This window comes from Rutidosis leptorrhynchoides, chromosome 3, assembly GCF_046630445.1.
Source record: "Rutidosis leptorrhynchoides isolate AG116_Rl617_1_P2 chromosome 3, CSIRO_AGI_Rlap_v1, whole genome shotgun sequence".
In the NCBI taxonomy this organism is placed as follows: Eukaryota; Viridiplantae; Streptophyta; class Magnoliopsida; order Asterales; family Asteraceae; genus Rutidosis; species Rutidosis leptorrhynchoides.
The window spans coordinates 550,603,706-550,625,050 of NC_092335.1; the positions used below are offsets into that span (position 1 = coordinate 550,603,706).

The window sequence follows — 21,345 nt, forward strand, 5'->3', positions numbered from 1 at the left end:
TAGGCCGGGTCAAAGTCAACGAAAAAGTCAACACATTCGGGTCGGGTCCCGAACTATTTTTCTGAGGTTTTTAATCATATATGAGCATGTTAGAACAAGTTACATGTGAATCGGAGGCCCATAGCATAGCAAACATTTTCCGTAAAATGACCAACGAGGACAGTAGCCTGTCAGTGCATCTGGACGGCGTCCAGATTTTCTGGACGGCGTCCAGCTTTGAAGGCTGGGACGGCGTCCAGACTTTCTGGACGGCGTCCAGCTTTGAATACTGGGACGGTGTCCAAGTATCTGGACGGCGTCCAGGTTGGATTTCAAGTCTGATGCAGACTCCTAAGTGCACGAACCAAAAACCAAATAAACACAATTTATGATCCGCAAACAATCAAGTCAAGTATTTTATACCGTTGGGAAGGTAATTTGACGAGGAAGACAACTAAACACATTTCATCAATCAATCTACCTATTATAACAACCAAAACCGCATCTAATGCTCAACAATAATCGCATACAAGTTCATAAATGCAATTCAATGATTCGGGCAACCAATTTACATGAGTGATATGCCGTTTCGAAGGTAATCAAGCATACAATCCAACTAAACACTTACCAATCAGAATCCATGGCATTCAATGCATCAAGAGTCCATTTCAAGTTCATCATACCCTAACCCAAATTCACCAAAATCATAAATCAAGTTCAAGAACTTTTCTAAAGCAACCTACACATCAAATTGGAACTAGTGATACTAGGAACACAATTAGAACATGAACTTTTAACATCTAACAACATATGATCATCCAAAATTCAAGAACAACACACCAAAATTCAAGTTCATGCTAGTTACACTAAAACAACGAGATCGATCATATAAATCATATAATCATGTTAGACTTGAGCCATAGACACTAATTAACACTTTTATAAATTAAAAACATCAAGAACACAAAATCTAGTGATTTTAGAAAGTTACCCAAATGTAATGAAATCGGTATGGAATCGAAGAGGAAGTTGCAAGGATTCCAAAAATGTAATTTGTTTTGCAAAACACCCGCTAGTTCGGATTTGGATGATGATTCTTTGAAATGGAGTGTTGAGAGAAAATGGAGGAAGTAGTAAAATGAGAGAGAGATGAATGAATGGGTAAGAGGGGTTTGACCCTTTGACCTAGTCAAAGGTTTGATCCTTTGGCGAGTTTGGTCCCTCAACTTTCATTCGGGTGCGTGAATTACCTAAACGAGATAATTTAAAACGCGTATCAACGGGAGATGTTATAAATATATAACGGACTTTAAAATGAATAAACGGAAAGTAAACGGAAAAAGGCGGGATGTTACATTACCTACTCCTTAAAAGAAATTTCGTCCCGAAATTTAAGTAGGCGTAGTAGTCGTTGTTTCTTCCTCGAGATCTTGCGTTTCCGAATTCACGAATAGATGAGGATACTTCCTTTGCATTTGATCTTGTCTTTCCCAAGTAAACTCGGGTCCCCTTTTGGCGTTCCAACGGACTTTAACAATCGGGATTCGGCTTTGTTTCAATGTCTTGACGGAGGTGTCCACAATTTCAACCGGTTCCTCCACAAAATGAAGTTTGTCATCAATAGTAAGTTCCTCGAGAGGGATGACGATATCGGGTTCGGCAAGACACTTTTTCAAGTTAGATACATGGAAGGTAGGATGAACGGAGTTCAATTGAGGCAGAAGATCTAAACGATAAGCAACGGTTCCAATACGCTTCAAGATTTCGAAAGGACCAATATACCGCGGATTTAGCTTCCCGCGTTTCCCAAAACGGATTACACCCTTCCAAGGTGCGACTTTTAACATTACTCGGTCACCGACTTGAAATTCAAGATCGTTGCGTCATTTGTCGGTATAGCTCTTTTGACGACTTCGGGCCGTCCTAAGCCTATCTCAGATTTGAACGATTTTCTCGGTGGTTTCGTGAATGAGTTCGGGTCCGGTGATTTGCACGTCGCCTACCTCGGCCCAACAAAGAGGTGAACGACATTTGCGGCCATATAGCGCTTCAAAAGGTGCGGCTTTAATACTCGCGTGATAACTATTGTTATAAGAGAACTCGGTGAGAGGTAAGTGCTTGTCCCAAGCTTTTCCGAAATCAACCACGCAAGCTCGTAACATGTCTTCCAAGGTTTGAATTGTGCGTTCGCTTTGTCCGTCAGTTTGTGGATGATATGCGGTGCTCATGTCTAAACGCGTTCCCAACGCTTCTTGCAATGTACGCCAAAATCTAGAAACAAAACGGCCATCTCGGTCGGAGATAATCGATAAAGGTACACCGTGTCGGGCTACGATCTCCTTAATGTAAAGTTGTGCAAGTTTCTCCATTTTGTCCGTTTCTTTCATGGCAAGGAAGTGTGCGGATTTGGTGAGACGGTCAACAATAACCCAAATGGTATCATAACCGCCCGTCGTTTTTGGTAGCTTGGTGATAAAATCCATCATTATCCTTTCCCACTTCCATTGCGGGATCTCGGGTTGTTGAAGTAGTCCGGACGGTCTTTGGTGTTCAGCTTTGACTTTGGAACATGTCAAACACTTGGAAACATAAGTAGCTACGTCCCTTTTGATGCTCGGCCACCAATATAGTTGTTTAAGGTCGTGGTACATCTTATTGGCACCGGGGTGAATCGAGTATCGTGACTTATGGGCTTCATCTAAAATAAGGCTTCGTAGGTCCCCATAACTAGGCACCCAAATCCTTCCGGCGTAATATCGGAGTCCGGTCTCCCTAATTTCGAATCGAGAGACGAGAATGTTCAAGAGCTCGTGTGAAAGGTTTTCATCCTTGAGAGCCTCATCTTGGGCTACCCGAATTTGGCTATTAAGGTTTGTGTGGATGGTGATGTTTAAGGCTCGGACACGAAGAGGCACCGCTCTTTCTTTTCGACTTAAGGCATCGACTACTACATTTGCCTTTCCGGGATGGTAACGAAGCTCGCAATCGTAATCGTTTAAGGTTTCAATCCACCTTCGTTGTCTCATGTTTAGTTGCTTTTGATCGAAAATGTGTTGGAGACTTTTGTGGTCGGTAAAGATAGTACTCTTGGTTCCATAAAGATAGTGTCTCCACATTTTAAGTGCAAAGACAACGGCTCCGAGTTCGAGATCATGCGTCGTGTAGTTTCGTTCATGAATTTTGAGTTGTCGAGAAGCATAAGCAATGACTTTCGTTCGTTGCATCAATACACACCCAAAACCATGTTTCGAGGCATCGCAATATATAACAAAGTCATTATTGCCTTCGGGAAGTGACAAGATAGGAGCGGTGGTTAGCTTCATTTTCAAGAATTGGAACGCGGATTCTTGCTCGGTCGCCCAAATGAATTTCTTTCCCTTGTGAGTTAATGCAGTTAGAGGACGTGCAACCAAAGAGAAATTTTCGATGAATCTACGATAGTACCCGGCGAGACCCAAGAATTGACGAATGTGAGTAGGAGTAGTAGGAGTCTCCCATTTACTAATGGCTTCGATTTTTGTGGGATCGACTTTAATACCTTGATCACTTACAACATGACCAAGAAATTGAACTTCCTTCAACCAAAATTCACACTTGGAGAATTTGGCATAAAGTCGTTCTTGTCTCAAGAGTTCAAGCACAAGTCGAAGATGTTGTTCGTGCTCTTCTTCATTTTTAGAATAGATCAATATGTCATTGATGAACACAATAACGAATTTATCAAGATACAGTTTGCACACGCGGTTCATAAGATCCATGAACACCGCCGGTGCGTTAGTGAGACCAAATGGCATGACAAGGAATTCATAACTACCATAACGAGTCTGGAAAGCGGTTTTGGAGACATCTTCCCCCTTAACCCTTAATTGATGATAACCCGAGCGGAGATCGATTTTCGAATATACACAAGACCCTTGTAGTTGATCAAAGAGGTCATCGATGCGAGGAAGAGGATATCGGTTCTTAACCGTCAATTTATTTAGTTCACGATAATCAATGCACATTCGTAGGGATCCGTCTTTCTTTTTAACAAACAAAATCGGAGCGCCCCATGGTGAATGGCTAGGTTGGATAAAACCACGATCAAGTAGTTCTTGGATTTGACTTTGCAATTCTTGCATTTCGGATGGAGCAAGTCTATACGGTGCACGTGCTACGGGTGCGGCTCCCGGAATAAGATCGATTTGGAATTCAACCGGTCGATGAGGTGGAAGACCCGGCAATTCGTCGAGAAATACATCGGAATAGTCACTAACAATTGGCACATCATCGATGTGCTTCTCATCGGACTCGACTTTCTTAACGTGAGCAAGGATCGCAAAACAACCCTTACGGAGTAGTTTTCTAACTTTAATGGACGAAACGAGGTTGAGTCCGGTGCAACTCTTATCGCCATAGACGATCAAAGGTTCACCATTCTCGATAGGGATTCGGATTGTGTTAAGATCACAAAGGATGTGAGATTTCGTTTTGGCTAGCCAATTCATACCGATTATTATATTGAAGCTACCTAGTTCCATGGGTATCAAGTCGATTTCAAACTCATTACCCAAAATGTTTAACGTACACCCCCGGTAATATGTGTCGGCACTCAATAGTTTTCCGTTGGCCACTTCAATGGTATAAGTGGTATCTAATGGAAGAGGTGGAGTGCTAAAAGAATGAGTCAAAGTCTTGGATACAAAGCATTTATCGGCACCCGAATCGAATAAGCAAGAGACATAAGAATTGTTGAGAAGGAACGTACCCGTGACTAGTTCAGTGTCATCCCGGGCTTCCTCGGTGTTGATGTTGAAAGCTCGGCCGCGCGTGTTGGGGTTATCTTTCTTCCTTGGGCATGCATTTCTATAATGACCCGTTTGGCCACATTCGTAACAAGTGCCCGTCTTTGGTGCATTGGGCCACTTTCGAGCGACGGGAGTGGCACTTTTACAATCGTTGGCCTTATGACCAATTCCTTGGCACTGATGGCAAATTATCTTACTACATTCGCCAAAGTGATGTTTGTTGCATTTGTTGCAAAGAGGTAGATTTCCGGCATAACCCTTCTTGCCGTCGGAGGTGAAAGATTTCTTAGCAAAGTTGTTGTTGCTTGATTGGGGAGCTTCCCATTTTCTTTTGTTGTTACCCGACTTGTCCTCGGCTTTAGGTGCCGGTACTACGATTTCTTCAACCGTTTCTTTCAATTTGCGGTCCATGTTCAAAGCTTCTTGATGATTAGTGGGTTTGGATGACATTACTCCGTGTTTGATACTCTTTGGAAGACCATCCATGTAAAGTTCAACCCTTAAAGCTTCGGGGTTCACAAGATTTGGGCACATCAAGGCTAGTTCAGAAAATCGTTGATTATAAGCCTTGAGGTCATTTTCGATCGCCTTTAAAGTTCTTGGCTCTTGTTCGAGCCTTCGGGTTTCTTCACGAGGGAAATATTCGACAATCATCTTTTCCCTCAAGTCGGCCCAAGAGAGGGCGTGAGCTTCATCGGTACCCACCGATTGTACATAAGTATTCCACCATGTAAGAGCGACACCGGCGAAGGTGTGAGTGGAGTATTTGACCTTGTCTTGGTCCCGACAACTGCTTATGCTAAAGATGGCTTCCGTTTGTTCAAACCATCGGGTGAGCACGACCGGTCCCCCGGTTCCATCAAAAGTGTGAGGTTTGCACCCCATGAAAGCTTTATAGGAGCATCCTTCGTTTAAGTTACCGGCTCCATTGTTGTTGTTGTTGTTGTTGTTGTGGTTGTTATTATTATTGTTGTTGGGTGAGTGACCGGCCATGGCCGCATCTACGGCGGTAGCTATCATCCGTTCGAGAGCTTGTTCGGGAGTTTCATTGCGGCGTACACGACGAGGAGCCATTGTTCCTTCAAGACACAAGAATATCATTGATTAGTATTCTCAATAATACTAACCGTGATATAGAATAAAGATAAAGAGAAGTTTTTCCTCGACTCGCCTTAAATTCTTTATGTCATAATGTCGGAACGTTCATATGAGTCACCGTAATATAATCCCGGCAATTATATTACCCTGATTCATATGTGCATTCGACATTATTCTATAAAGTCAAGGTGCCGTGTCAATCAAATTAAACAACATGAGATTAAAATGAACTATGAGTAGATATGAGTAGAAGCGTTCGAGTATAAATGCAAAAGTAGTCAAGTAATTCCTACTTCAAGTCTATATGCCGGTTGTAGTCTAGACTCACCAATGTACCCTATGACTCGAGGTTGACACCAATGAACTCTAAATCCCTACAACCAATGCTCTGATACCATCTGTAGCGACCCGACAAAATTGTCATTGACGGCGCCGTCTACTTAGGTCCCGTTACGTGGTCATAAGTCTTTAAAACAACGTTTGACCAAAAGATATGTCGCATTCATTTCAAATGTAAAGATTGTTCAAAATTTACAAGAATAGTTCCACCACAAGTTGCGTTACAAAGTTATAAGTACAAATGAAACTTATGCGACACAATTTAAAAGTAGCCAAAAGACGCTCCATGTATGCATATATACTCGACATCCAATGCAAGTATCAAAATAAAGAGCGGAAGCATGTATCATGTATCGTTCAAGGACCTGAGAAAAACATAGAAATCTGTCAACGAAAACGTTGGTGAAATCATAGGTTTAAGTAAGTAAGTACAAGTGAACCACAAGATTTGCATCAATGAAATAATAGTAATACATTCCAAAAGTTTGTTTCACGAGCACCCAATTATCAATGCTTAACATTCCTTCCATTGAACCCCATCACTTAGTGCTAGAACATACACTGTTTCTCGAAAATATATTTCATTCGTAAACGGTAGCGAACCATTTGAATGAGGGTTTGTCAAACCCATATGGCCATATAACATAAGTTCTCGCTTACACCCGGCAAGTGTAACTAATGATAATCGAATTGAGGATTTTTGTTCAAACTCGTATGTAGAATGTTTGTTTCCCTGTACTTGTGTTCACTTAGTAAAAAGAAACGTTTATGTTTTCTCATCCCAAATGTAAGTGCAAAAGAGTAAAAGTGGGACTATGATCTCACCTTGAGTGCACGAGTAGTAAAGTACTTCAACAAGTAAACGTGTGCAAAGAACAATGCTAGTCTTGACCTAAACAATAGGTTGTATCAATAACGGTAAACACGATAGGTCAAAGATGTTCAATTAGTCCTATGGCTCGTTAAGACTCGATCATAATAGCATGTGAATCAAATTGTCATGTTTCATGCAAGGTACAAGTATAAAAACATGTTAGAACGATTGCACAAATATTTGGTTAAGTTGATTAAAAGTCAACTTAGGCCGGGTCAAAGTCAACGAAAAAGTCAACACGTTCAGGTCGGGTCCCGAACTATTTTTCTGAGGTTTTTAATCATATATGAGCATGTTAGAACAAGTTACATGTGAATCGGAGGCCCATAGCATAGCAAACATTTTCCGTAAAATGACCAACGAGGACAGTAGCCTGTCAGTGCATCTGGACGGCGTCCAGATTTTCTGGACGGCGTCCAGCTTTGAAGGCTGGAACGGCGTCCAGACTTTCTGGACGGCGTCCAGCTTTGAATACTGGGACGGCGTCCAAGTATCTGGACGGCGTCCAGGTTGGATTTCAAGTCTGATGCAGACTCCTAAGTGCACGAACCAAAAACCAAATAAACACAATTTATGATCCGCAAACAATCAAGTCAAGTATTTTATACCGTTGGGAAGGTAATTTGACGAGGAAGACAACTAAACACATTTCATCAATCAATCTACCTATTATAACAACCAAAACCGCATCTAATGCTCAACATTAATCGCATACAAGTTCATAAATGCAATTCAATGATTCGGGCAACCCATTTACATGAGTGATATGCCGTTTTGAAGGTAATCAAGCATACAATCCAACTAAACACTTACCAATCAAAATCCATGGCATTCAATGCATCAAGAGTCCATTTCAAGTTCATCAAACCCTAACCCAAATTCACCAAAATCATAAATCAAGTTCAAGAACTTTTCTAAAGCAACCTACACATCAAATTGGAACTAGTGATACTAGGAACACAATTAGAACATGAACTTTTAACATCTAACAACATATGATCATCCAAAATTCAAGAACAACACACCAAAATTCAAGTTCATGCTAGTTACACTAAAACAACGAGATCGAGCATATAAATCATATAATTATGTTAGACTTGAGCCATAGACACTAATTAACACTTTTATAAGTTAAAAACATCAAGAACACAAAATCTAGTGATTTTAGAAAGTTACCCAAATGTAATGAAATCGGTATGGAATCGAAGAGGAAGTTGCAAGGATTCCAAAAATGTAATTTGTTTTGCAAAACACCCGCTAGTTCGGATTTGGATGATGATTCTTTGAAATGGAGTGTTGAGAGAAAATGGAGGAAGTAGTAAAATGAGAGAGAGATGAATGAATGGGTAAGAGGGGTTTGACCCTTTGACCTAGTCAAAGGTTTGATCCTTTGGCGAGTTTGGTCCCTCAACTTTCATTCGGGTGCGTGAATTACCTAAACGAGATAATTTAAAACGCGTATCAACGGGAGATGTTATAAATATATAACGGACTTTAAAATGAATAAACGAAAAGTAAACGGAAAAAGGCGGGATGTTACAGTCGATCCCACGAAAATCGAAGCCATTAGTAAATGGGAGACTCCTACTACTCCTACTCACATTCGTCAATTCTTGGGTCTCGCCAGGTACTATCGTAGATTCATCGAAAACTTCTCTTTGGTTGCACGTCCTCTAACCGCATTAACTCACAAGGGAAAGAAATTCATTTGGGCGACCGAGCAAGAATCCGCGTTTCAAATCTTGAAGACAAAGCTAACCACCGCTCCTATCTTGTCACTTCCCGAAGGCAATGATGATTTTGTTGTATATTGCGATGCCTCGAAACATGGTTTTGGGTGTGTATTGATGCAACGGAAGAAAGTCATTGCTTATGCCTCTCGACAACTAAAAATTCATGAACGGAATTACACGACTCGTGATCTCGAACTCGGAGCCGTTGTCTTTGCACTTAAAATGTGGAGACACTATCTTTATGGAACCAAGAGTACTATCTTCACCGATCACAAAAGCCTTCAACACATCTTCGATCAAAAGCAACTAAACATGAGACAACGACGGTGGATTGAAACTTTGAACGATTACGATTGCGAGCTTCGTTACCATCCCGGGAAGGCAAACGTAGTAGCCGATGCCTTAAGTCGAAAAGAAAGAGCGGTGCCTCTTCGTGTCCGAGCTTTAAACATCACCATTCACACCAACCTCAATAGTCAAATTCGTGTAGCCCAAGACGAAGCTCTCAAGGATGAAAACATCTCTCTCGAACACTTGAACGTCCTCACCTCTCGATTCGAAGTTAAAGAAACCGGACTCCGATATTTCGCCGGAAGAATTTGGGTACCTAGTTATGGGGACTTGCAAAGCCTTATTTTGGACGAAGCTCATAAGTCAAGATATTCAATTCACCCCAGTGCCAATAAGATGTACCACGACCTCAAAGAACAATATTGGTGGCCGAACATTAAAAGGGACGTCGCTACTTATGTTGGAAAGTGCCTAACTTGCTCCAAAGTCAAAGCCGAACATCAAAGACCGTCCGGACTACTTCAACAACCCGAAATCCCGCAATGGAAATGGGAAAGGATAACGATGGATTTTATCACCAAACTACCAAAGACGGTTGGCGGTTATGATACTATTTGGGTCATTGTTGACCGACTCACCAAATCGGCGCACTTCCTAGCCATGAAGGAAACCGACAACATGGAGAAACTCGCACAACTCTACATCAAAGAAATCGTAGCCCGACACGGTGTACCCTTATAGATTATCTCCGACTGAGATGGCCGTTTTGTTTCTAGATTTTGGCGTACTTTGCAAGAAGCATTGGGAACGCGTTTAGACATGAGCACCGCATATCATCCACAAACTGACGGACAAAGCGAACGCACAATTCAAACCTTGGAAGACATGCTACGAGCTTGCGTTGTCGACTTTGGAAAAGCTTGGGATAAGCACTTGCCTCTCGCCGAATTCTCCTACAACAATAGTTATCACGCGAGTATTAACACCGCACCATTCGAAGCATTATATGGCCGAAAATGTCGTTCTCCTCTTTGTTGGGCCGAAGTAGGCGACAAACAAATCACCGGTCCCGAACTTATTCATGAAACAACCGAGAAGATCGTTCAAATCCGAGATAGGCTTAGGACGGCCCGTAGTCGTCAAAAGAGCTATACCGACACTAGATGCAACGACCTCGAATTCCAAGTCGGTGATCGCGTAATGTTAAAAGTCGCACCTTGGAAAGGTGTAATTCGTTTCGGGAAACGCGGGAAGCTAAATCCGCGGTATATTGGTCCTTTCGAAATCTTGGAGCGTATTGGAACCGTTGCTTATCGTTTAGATCTTCCGCCTCAATTGAACTCCGTTCATCCTACTTTCCATGTATCTAACTTGAAAAAGTGTTTAGCCGAACCCGAACTCGTCATTCCTCTCGAGGAGCTTACTATCGATGACAAACTTCATTTTGTGGAGGAACCGGTTGAAATTGTGGACACCTCCGTCAAAATGTTAAAACAAAGCCGAATTCCAATTGTCAAGGTCCGTTGGAATGCCAAAAGGGGACCCGAGTTTACTTGGGAAATACAAGATCAAATGCAAAGGAAGTATCCTCATCTATTCGTGAATTCGGAAACGCAAGATCTCGAGGAAGAAACAACGACTACTACGCCTACTTAAATTTCGGGACGAAATTTCTTTTAAGGAGTAGGTAATGTAACATCCCGCCTTTTTCCGGTTACTTTCCGTTTAACTATTTTAAAGTTCGTTATATATTTATAACATCTTTCGTTAATACGCGTTTTAAATTATCTCGATTAGGTAATTCACGCACCCGATTCAAACTTGAGGGACTAAAATTGACACGGGGCAAACTAGTTGACTAGGTCAACTAGTCCACCCCAATCACCACCATTCAATCATCTCCATCTCTCTCTCTTTCTCTCTAGCAAGAACACACACACATTTACCAAATTCATTCAATCATCATCTAAATTCGATCTAGGAGGCTTACAACAAAATAAATTACATATTCGTGATCCTCTCTTCATCCTCTTCATTTTGGTACCAACTTCGTCTCGTTTGGGTAACATTTCTAAAACTCTAGATTTCTCTAAATTCGTGTTTTTGACTTGAAATGGTGTTAGTTAGTGTCTATGGCTCATTGTGATGTCGTGTATGTAATTTGTATGCTCGATCTTGTTATTTGGTGTAACTAGCATGAACACTTGAAATGGGTTAGTTTAATCTTTGATTTTGATTGATTAAATGTTGTTAGATGTTAAACCCATTGTGTTAAAAGTGTTACTAGCATTGTTAGTTTCGTTTTGGTATGTTGGATGATATGAAAACCTTGCGTTAACATGATTATTGATTTTGTGATTCTTAATTAGGGTTTGATGAACCTTAAAATGAACTTTTGATGCATTGAATGCTTGTTAATGTTGTTAGTAAGTGTTTAGTTGCAATGTACGTTTAATTACCTTCGAAACGGCATATCGTATGTGTAGATTGGACTACCGAATCATGAAATGAATTTGTGAACTTGAAACTTGGAAAACGAACTCTAAATGATCACTTGACGAGAATTCGGTTATTGTAAATGATAAACTTGATTGATGATATGTGGTTAGTTGTATCCTTTGTCAAAATACCTTTCCGATGATATAAGATACATGTTTTCGTTGTTTGCGGATCATAAAATGTGTTAGTTTGGTTTTTGGTTCGTGTACTTAGAAGTTTTCTGCATCAGACTGGAATACCAATCTGGACGCCGTCCAGACCCTTGGACGCCGTCCAGACCCTTGGACGCCGTCCCAGATTTCAAAGCTGGACGCCGTCCAGATATTTGGACGCCGTCCCAGCCTTCAAAGCTGGACGCCGTCCAGACAATCTGGACGCCGTCCAGATACACTGGCAGACTTCTGTCTTCGTTGGTCATTTTACGAAAAATGTTTGCTATGCTATGGACCTCCGATTCACATGTAACTTGTTCTAACATGCTCATATATGATTAAAAACCTCAGAAAAATAGTTCGGGACCCGACCCGAACGTGTTGACTTTTTCGTTGACTTTGACCTGACCAAGTTGACTTTTAATCAAACTTAACCAAATGTTTGTGCAAATCGTTCTAACATGCTTTTATACTCGTATCTTGCATGAAACATGACAATTTGACTCACATGTTGTAGTATTCGAGTCGTAACGAGCCATAGGACTAATTGAACATCTTTGACCTATCGTGTTTACCGTTATTGATACAACCTATTGTTTAGGTCAAGACTAGCATTGTTCTTTGCACACGTTTACTTGTTGAAGTACTTTACTACTCGTGCACTCAAGGTGAGATCATAGTCCCACTTTTACTCTTTTGAAACTTACATTTGGGATGAGAAAACATAAACGTTCCTTTTTAACTAAGTGAACACAAGTACAGGAAAATAAACATTCTACATACGAGTTTAGAACAAAAATCCTCAATTCGATTATCATTAGTTACACTTGCCGGGTGTAAGCGAGAACTTATGTTATATGGCCATATGGGTTTGACAAACCCTCATTCAAACGGTTCGCTACCGTTTACGAATGAAATATATTTTCGAGAAACAGTGTATGTTCTAGCACTAAGGTGATGGGGTTCTATGGAAGGAATGTTAAGCATTGATAATTGGGTGCTCGTGATAACAAAATTTTTGGAATGGTTAACTATTATTGAAATGTTATAAATCTTGTGGTTCACTTGTACTTACTTACTTAAACCTATGATTTCACCAACATTTTCGTTGACAGATTTCTATGTTTTTCTCAGGTCCTTGAACGATACATGATACATGCTTCCGCTCATTATTTTGATACTTGCATTGGATGTCGAGTATATATGCATACATGGAGCGTCTTTTGGCTACTTTTAAATTGTGTCGCATAAGTTTCATTTGTACTTATAACTTTGTAACGTAACTTGTGGTGGAACTATTCTTGTAAACTTTGAACAATCTTTACATTTGAAATGAATGCGACATATCTTTTGGTCAAACGTTGTTTTAAAGACTTATGACCACGTAACGGGACCTAAGTAGACGGCGCCGTCAATGACGATTTTGTCGGGTCGCTACATATATTCAAATAGATATTTAAACCAATAAGTTTAATGTACGGTATCAAACAATTAATACATTGTTACCTTTTCAAGTTATAGTATATATGTATATATTTACATATAATTGTTCGGGAATCGTCGAAAACAACCGAAGGGTATTTAAATATATAAAAGTAGTTCAAAAATTTTGAGATTCAGTTTTACAGACTTTGCTTATCGTGTCGGAAATGTTAATCATACAAAGATTAAGTTTAAATTTGGTCAGAAATTTCCGGGTCATCACAGCGGGAGACCGAAAAACCTCCGAGAGACTACCCCGAAAATTTTTATTTTTCGAAGCCGAAACCAAAAGTCGGTGACGGCGGCAACAACATCGACCCACCCGAATATGACACGACAACGGGGCAGATGGTGCGAGCGAGACAAAATGAAAAGCGATAAAACGAGGACCCAACACAAAGACAGCCCGGATTCTAGCAAGAACACCGGAGCTCCGACCACAAAGCCACCATCTCAACTAGGATCTACCCGACCGAAAAACGTACCAGAGTTCGACCAAAACTCCCGCACCCCGACCGAAACCAAAAACAGAGGAACAACAAGACCAGAAAGATGCCAAAAAAAAAGAAAGAGTACGTCAATCTTAAGAAATCAAAAGGGAAATCCGACATCAGCCGAAGCAAAAATCCGACACCATCACCAATAGCAGAAAATGGAAACCAAGATGAAAAAAGGAAAGCTTACCCCCCTTGAACCTCCTAGAGTGAGCGTAGACTGCCACATTGTGCGATTCGTCGCATGTGAGCTGCCTAAGGAAGAAGAGGAGGGTATAAGTATGTGGCGAACGAAAAGCTGACAGAACCAATCCTCAACCGAGAAAACGAACCTTAACAAGCAAACAACCCAGTAAAACAAGCCGAAATGCAGAGGGCTAAGGTCCTCGCTGCATGCCTCCGACGTCAAACCGGATAAACCTGCCGGAGAAGAAACGAAACACATAAAGAAAGGTCGAAGGGGAAATGATGAGAGAGAAAGAAAAAAGGCAGAGAAAGAAAATGTCCGACAAACCACTGACGAGATGCATGAATGTCACAGAACGGCAAGGCTTCGAACTTGTAATTGTAATTTGTAGGGCCGTCTTACTGATTCTGAGTGCCTTGTGCAGACATAAAAATATGCCCTTAAACGTTAATTACGTTTTAGGTTAAACTGATCCGATCTGCTTTGTAAATTAACACTAATTTTTTGGGTTAAATGTATAAAATTATAAAGGATTCCCAAAATTTTGGGCCCGTGAAATTTCGGACGCTATACGACTGCACACTTTACACATGTCCTAAAACGTCAATGGTAATTTGCAATTTCTCATGTCCTAAAACGTCACTGGTAATTTGCAATTTCTAATTAAAACGGAGTACTGTAATAAAATAACGATCCTTTGTTTATTACCTTAACCTCGTTCCGTTCCAAATAAAAGTTCATTTGTTGCTTGATGCGCGAACGGGTCGTGGGTCGGGTTAATAACCAAATATTTAAATCAATAGAATTCATCTTTTAATCAGCTTCTTGTTTCTTTGAGGAAAAGAAAACCATCAAACCGCATCAAATTAGGGTTTATATTCAAAATCCACTCCCTTAATCTTCGGAATCGATCAGGAAATGGCAGCTCTGCAATACCTGGATTCACTTTGTACTACTCACCCTGAACTCTCCGAATGGTACAATACGCTTGCCGATTTGTACCAACGGAAGCTATGGCATCAACTTACCCTCAAACTCGAACAATTCGTTGCACTCACTGTTTTTCAGGTACATTTATCGTGAAATTTAGCATATAGACTGTTTATAACTACATCTAGGGTTAATTTTGATTTAGTTTGAATAAAAATTTGAGCTTGTGTGTCCTGCAACTTTGACTTTGATGTTTTATTAGTATAAGTTTTTGGCACTATAACTAATATGATTTATGTGAGTATAGATGCAGTATTGCTTAATTGATAAAATTTTGGAAATATATATGTATAGTAATTGAAAAGTGTTCATGTTGAATCTATGTTGCAGTGAAATGATATTTATAATGATTTGTGAATGTTAGTGTTGACAGTTCTGAAAAGTTGGGATATAGGGTGAAGACATGAGTAAAGAAGAGATATCGTAAATTATTACTTCCATTAAACCCGCACAATGTGGCGTTAACGATGGCATAGTTATTGGTTTTTTCTTTTATATATGGTAAGAGAAGGAAATCGACTGTTTACAATCAAGCTAATGAAGGAAGGAAAGTGTCTTGTAGTTGTATTTGTATTAGATAATAGATTTTTATATTTATATCTAGTATGAGAGTTTGGTTAATTAACAAGGAAGGCTTTAGGTTTTATTAAACAAAAGAGAGAGCATAAATACCCTCCTGAAGTCTCTGTATTTTCTATCAGTGTTTACTCCTGAAGTCCCTGCGCCCTAACGTTAGTGTTGTATGCAAGTTGACGTCCTTTAAAATCTGAAAAGTAATTTACTTGGTCACAAAATATGTAGTTCGTTTTAAGTTTTAAGATGGAGCAAGTATACAGATGCCTTTGTAGTCAGGAGTGGAGTTTCAATGCTTTTGTTTTCCTGATTGAACTAAAGAGTGAGTAGTTAATAGACTTGATAGTGATGGTATGCGTCTATAGCTCTGATTGTATGCATTAAGTTTTCAAAATTAAATTTAGCATACAACACGTCTATAGCTCTTTTTTTTTTTTTTTTTTTTTTTTTTTTTTTTTTTTTTTAATGTCATGGATATGTTTGCTTTTGGTGACTTGATCTAGCACATCATGTTATAGGTCATTCATGTTAATTGTTTGCAGTTATCCCTAGTCCAAACATATGAACTTTTATAAATTTAACAATTTACCATTATCGTAATGCAACTCTCTCCTAAATTATTTCAGGCGGGTGATGCTCTCATACAACTCTATCACAATTTCATAACTGATTTTGAGACTAAGATCAATCTTCTCAAGCTTGCACATTTTGCTGTTATAGTCTCTCGCCAGTATTCAGAAAAAGAAGCTGCCATTAGTTATCTTGAAGGAGTAATTGAAAAGCTTCGAGCTACAAAAGAGACACGTATAGAGGAACCAATCCTTTATATTAAAATGCAGATAGCCATCTTTAATCTTGAAAAAGGAGATCAAAAGGAGTGCAAAAATCTTCTAGAAGATGGGAAGAGTACCCTTGATAGCATGACCGATATTGACCCATCCGTATATGCTAACTATTATTGGGTTTCATCCCAGTACCATAAATCTCGCCAAGAATTTGCCGAGTTTTACAAGAACTCTTTATTGTATTTGGCCTACACCTCTGTTGAGTCTCTTTCAGATTCATTTAAGCTGGTATGTTCTTATATTTACAATATGTTCATCTTTTTCTTTATTTTAGATACGTATAAGTATTAATTAGTAAAATCACTGTTCTTATGGATTTACATTATTAATTTTAATTTTTATTCTTTATGGTATGTTAGAGTTATAAGAGAGGTTAGCAGTTATGTTAGAGTTGTAACTTGATATGTCAAAGGTTGTAGTTTAATTTTTGGACAATATTGGTTTCTACTTCTATTTTTGTAGGTATGTGTTATTGTGCTATTGTGCTATATGTTTCTCTCTTATTATAGAGTACAATTAACAATTTTGTATTCTTATAGAAAGCTGACAGAGTTTACAACAAGCCTTATCTCTTTTATTAATAATGTGATTAATTGCCAAATAGTTCATCATACTTGGTGAAAGGAGTATCTGCTGGTTTCAGTGTTGCAAGTATATGTCTTTCCACTTATATACAAGTCATAACTATATTTTAGTAATTGGACAGAACATGGAAAATTAGATAGGTTTAATCAAAGGTGAGTAACTTCTAATTGTAATTTTGATATATTACAGGCTTTAAACAGTATGGGATGGACGATATTGTCTAATAAGGCGATGAACAATTAGTCATCTGTATATCTAAGATAAAAAAATGATGCTTTTCAAACATCTTACAGAGGTGCACAACTAACAACGATCTAATCCATCATGCAGAAGTAAGGGTTAGGATACAACAAAACTTATCTATCTTAAATGTTTCTCGCTGCTGTCTGTGTTTCCACGTTCCATCCGTCCCTTTATTTCTTCTATATAGAGAAAAAGGGAACAAACAGAGCTATAAGATAAAGACATAGAAGAATTTCAGTTCCATCCACGGTTGTCCAATCTTCAGAGAATTTGGCTCTAAGGTATCTCCAACCCTTCTTAATTACCACGTATGACACGGTAATTAATGCGAAGGTCATTACTATAAGATACGTTCTCCTTGAAACTGCATTTTTATCACTGCCAAGTCAGCATGTATCAGCTGGGCCACCTTGAATAGTAAAGTCATGCTGCTAGTGCGCACTATATAAAAAATAAAATAATACACGATGAGAATTCAGCAAGTTAGTTCAACATAATATTGAACTATGCTGAATTCTCATCATATACTACTTTATCTTTTTATATAGTCAATGGACTTTGGCTGGTAACATGACTTTACTAATCGGGGTGACACAACTGATACATGCTGATCTATGCTGATACATGCTGATCTGGAAGTGATTAAAAACGCAGTTTCGAGGACAGCGTATCTTATGCTAATGACCATTGCATCAAATATCGTGTCATACGTGGTAATCAAGAAAGGTTGGAGATACCTTAAATCTAAATTCTCTAAAGGATACGATTGGACAACCGTGACTGCAACCGGATTACTTCAGTGCCTTCATTTTGTAGCCTTGTTTGTCACTTCTTCTCTAAAAAGGAGGGATAAAGGGACTAATAGAACGTGGGAACACAGATAGCAGCGAGAAACTTTTAAGATAGATAAATTTTGTTGTATCTTAACATTTGCTTCTGCATGATGGATGAAATCGTTATTAGTTATACACCTACGTAAGATGTTTGAAAATCATCATTTTTTTATCTTGGATATACAAATGACCAATTGTTCATCGCCTTGTTGGAAAATGTCGTCCATTTCTTTCATAGCCTACAATATATCGAATTTACAGTTAAAAATTACGCACCATAGATTGAACCTATCCAATTTTCTATGCTTTGTCCAATTACTAAAATATAGTTATGACTTGTATAGAAGTGGAAAGACATATACTTGCAACATTGAAATCAGCAGATCTTCCTTTCACCAAGTACGATGAACTATCTGGACATTAATCACATTATTGATAAGAGAGATAAGACTTGTTGTAAACTCTGTCAGCTTTCTGTAAGAATACAAAAACTGTTAATTGTACCCTATAATAAGAGATAAAAACATATAGTACATAACTACAAAAATAAAATTAGAAACCAATATTGTCCTACAACCTTTGACATATCAAGTTTTAACTCTAACATAATTTGCTAACCTCTCTTATAACTCAACATATCAAGTTAGAACTCTCCGATAATTCCGATTACTCATTTTTAGAAATCAACCGATCTAAATTTCCAAAATCCGAGTAATTGATTGGTCAGCATCGGTCAATGGGTCCAAATCGGAAAATTATTTAAAGTTAATATCGGTCAACATATTGGTATGAATTTAAATTAGAATGTTACTTGAACGAATAATGATTACATTTATGTTCCCAGAGAATTATATTAACGTTTATGTTTATGGATTTCTTGTATATTTACGCATATAATTTTCAAATATATTATGTATAAAAATTCCAATCTCCCGATTACTCCCCGAGCTGTCGATTACTCCTTCAAGAATCCTGACTGATTAACTCCCGGACTGTTATGTATCTTACTGTTTTGTTTTCTATTTTGTTAGGATCTTGCATTTGATCTATCATTATCTGCTTTGCTGGGAGACAACATTTACAACTTTGGAGAACTTCTTGCACATCCAATAGTGAGTTCATCTCATCACCTTTTGACATGGCATGTTCTTGTTCTGTTTTTACTGCATGACCACCATTTGATTTTTGTCAAACTATATATGTTACCTTATGTTAAACTCAATAGTTAAGTTTGTATTCCTGCTATCGAGAAAGTTCACACAATCAATTTCTAATGTGTTAAACTCACTGTTGTAAAAGTCGGTTGAGTCGGCCGAATTTGGTAATCTTTCTCGTTTCGCCCAAAAACACCTAAAAAGTCGGTCAACGTTAAAAAGTCGTTCCACGCTGTTAAAGTCGGGCTAAGTCGGGTTTGATTAAGTCAAAGTCAAAGTTGGTCAAAATTTTTAATATTTTTAAAATTAGATTTTGTACCCTATATCTATGTTTGAAATATCTATGTTTTATGTTTGATATATTATGTGTAATATATATATGTTAAATTATTTATCACTAAAAGTCAACGTTGGTCAATGCCTGACTTACGACGCATCACTCCAAGGTCTCGACTGACTAGTCCCCGACTTGTGACTTTTGCAACCTTGGTTATAATAAAGCTGAAGATGGTCTTCACAAGTATTCTGATTGCATACACGTACACTTGAATATCTTGATTATTCATATATTCAAATGCATAGTTCAGATGAAGATCCTAGGTTCTTTATATACGTAAAGTTTCTGTTAATCTTTTCAGAAATTTCTGTTAAATTTCCACAAAAGTTATAAATACTAGAATTGATAAAAAAAAAAAAAAACATTCTTTAACTAGCCCAAAAGTATCTGTACATCATTTTGGTAACTAAAAATTAAAACTTGCTTGAAAAATATTTAATCATGAACATCTGCAGATAAAAAGTCTGATAGGGACGAAAGTTGAATGGCTCTACTACATTCTTGAAGCATTCAACTCAGGAGATCTTTTTCGTTATCAAGAACTATGTCGTGTTCATGCTGCTTCTCTTAATGCCCAGCCCGCTTTATTGGAGAATGAGAAGAAGCTTCTAGAAAAGATTAACATTCTCTGTTTGATGGAAATCATCTTCAGGTCTCTAGTTTCTTTGCATAATCTCTACATCTTTTGAATTCAAATGTTGTGATGATTAGGGCTGCAAAAGTTGTTTTTAATATATTTGTTGTTGCTTGCAGTCGACCATCAGAAGACAGAACAATTCCATTGAGTATCATTGCAGAGCAGACAAAACTGACAGTTGAAGATGTGGAATACCTTCTCATGAAGAGTTTATCTGTAAGTAATTGTTCCTTAGTCAATGAAATCCCAACTTTTTGGTCATAAATAGAGGTGGCCAATTCGACCCATTTACTTAAGAATGGATCAATTGGGTCAAATGGGGTCAAACGAGTCGGAAGTCGCTCAAAGTTTATTCTTAATGCATAAAACCTCATATATATAAATTTCTTTCAATTGTATTATTGTTGATGGTGCAGGTGCATCTTATTGAAGGGATAATTGATCAAGTTGAGGGAACGGTTTACGTGTCATGGGTGCAACCTAGAGTTTTGGGTATAAGTCAAATAAAATCTTTGCGTGATCGGTTAGACAGCTGGGTTGGGAAGGTGCATACGGCTTTGACATCTGTTGAAGCAGAAACACCTGATCTAGTTGCATCTTAAAGTCATTTTACCTATCATCTTTTCTTTTGTAACTGTCTGAAAGCCCTAAGAATAGCTTGCCAGTGTTGTTAAAGATAAAGTTATTAGTGCGGGGGTTATTTTGGGCGATCTCTATGTAAGATGCCTATTCGTTTTGGCTTTTTTTAAGGAGTCTATCTTTGAAAGAAGTCTCTTGTGTACTTTACTTTTGGTTTTTGACTTTTTGTTGGAGTTTGATTATATTCAAGCGGGAAAAATTCTTGTTCGGTACATGTTCCGATAAAATTATTGCGTATCACACTAATTGATAATACCTTTAATGCTATCTTAATTTCATAAGCTCGTATACTCTTTTTATGTTTAGGTTCGTTTTTTATTTTATTACCCAACAGCTTGATTAAAGATTAATTCTTAAACTTTTTATTTGTAAGTTCAGATCCCAACAATTTGTAAAGTATGTGTCTTTATGTGGTGAGACTTGGTCATGAACTTCCAAGATGAAATATTACCCATTTTTGTTAGGAAAAAAGGTAATTTGTAGTACCATTAGAATGAGTATATGGACACCCATAATAATCACGTATAAATGATGTACCATATGAATTGATAAAATAAATATGCGGTGTTCACGTCAATATTTATCGTGTACACA

The 21,345-nt window shown here is 38.4% G+C and overlaps 1 protein-coding gene across 1 annotated transcript; it reads left to right on the plus strand.

Moving 5' to 3' along the window:
* The first annotated feature begins 14,727 nt into the window (after positions 1-14,727).
* On the plus strand, positions 14,728-20,965 carry LOC139898523 (26S proteasome non-ATPase regulatory subunit 13 homolog A-like). The gene is made up of 6 exons (XM_071881276.1): positions 14,728-14,983; positions 16,105-16,551; positions 19,016-19,096; positions 19,931-20,127; positions 20,229-20,328; positions 20,529-20,965. The coding sequence occupies exons 1-6, from the start codon at positions 14,834-14,836 to the stop codon at positions 20,712-20,714; spliced, it is 1,161 nt and encodes a 386-aa protein (XP_071737377.1). The 5' UTR covers positions 14,728-14,833; the 3' UTR covers positions 20,715-20,965.
* The last annotated feature ends 380 nt before the right edge of the window (positions 20,966-21,345 follow it).

Excerpts from the sequence above, each read along its gene's own strand:
- LOC139898523 (XM_071881276.1), top strand. The coding sequence starts at position 14,834 with ATGGCAGCTCTGCAATACCTGGATTCACTTTGTACTACTCACCCTGAA. Across the intron at positions 16,552-19,015 it reads TTTCAGATTCATTTAAGCTG|GATCTTGCATTTGATCTATC; the intron begins GTATGTTCTTAT and ends CTATTTTGTTAG. Across the intron at positions 20,128-20,228 it reads TTGATGGAAATCATCTTCAG|TCGACCATCAGAAGACAGAA; the intron begins GTCTCTAGTTTC and ends TGTTGCTTGCAG.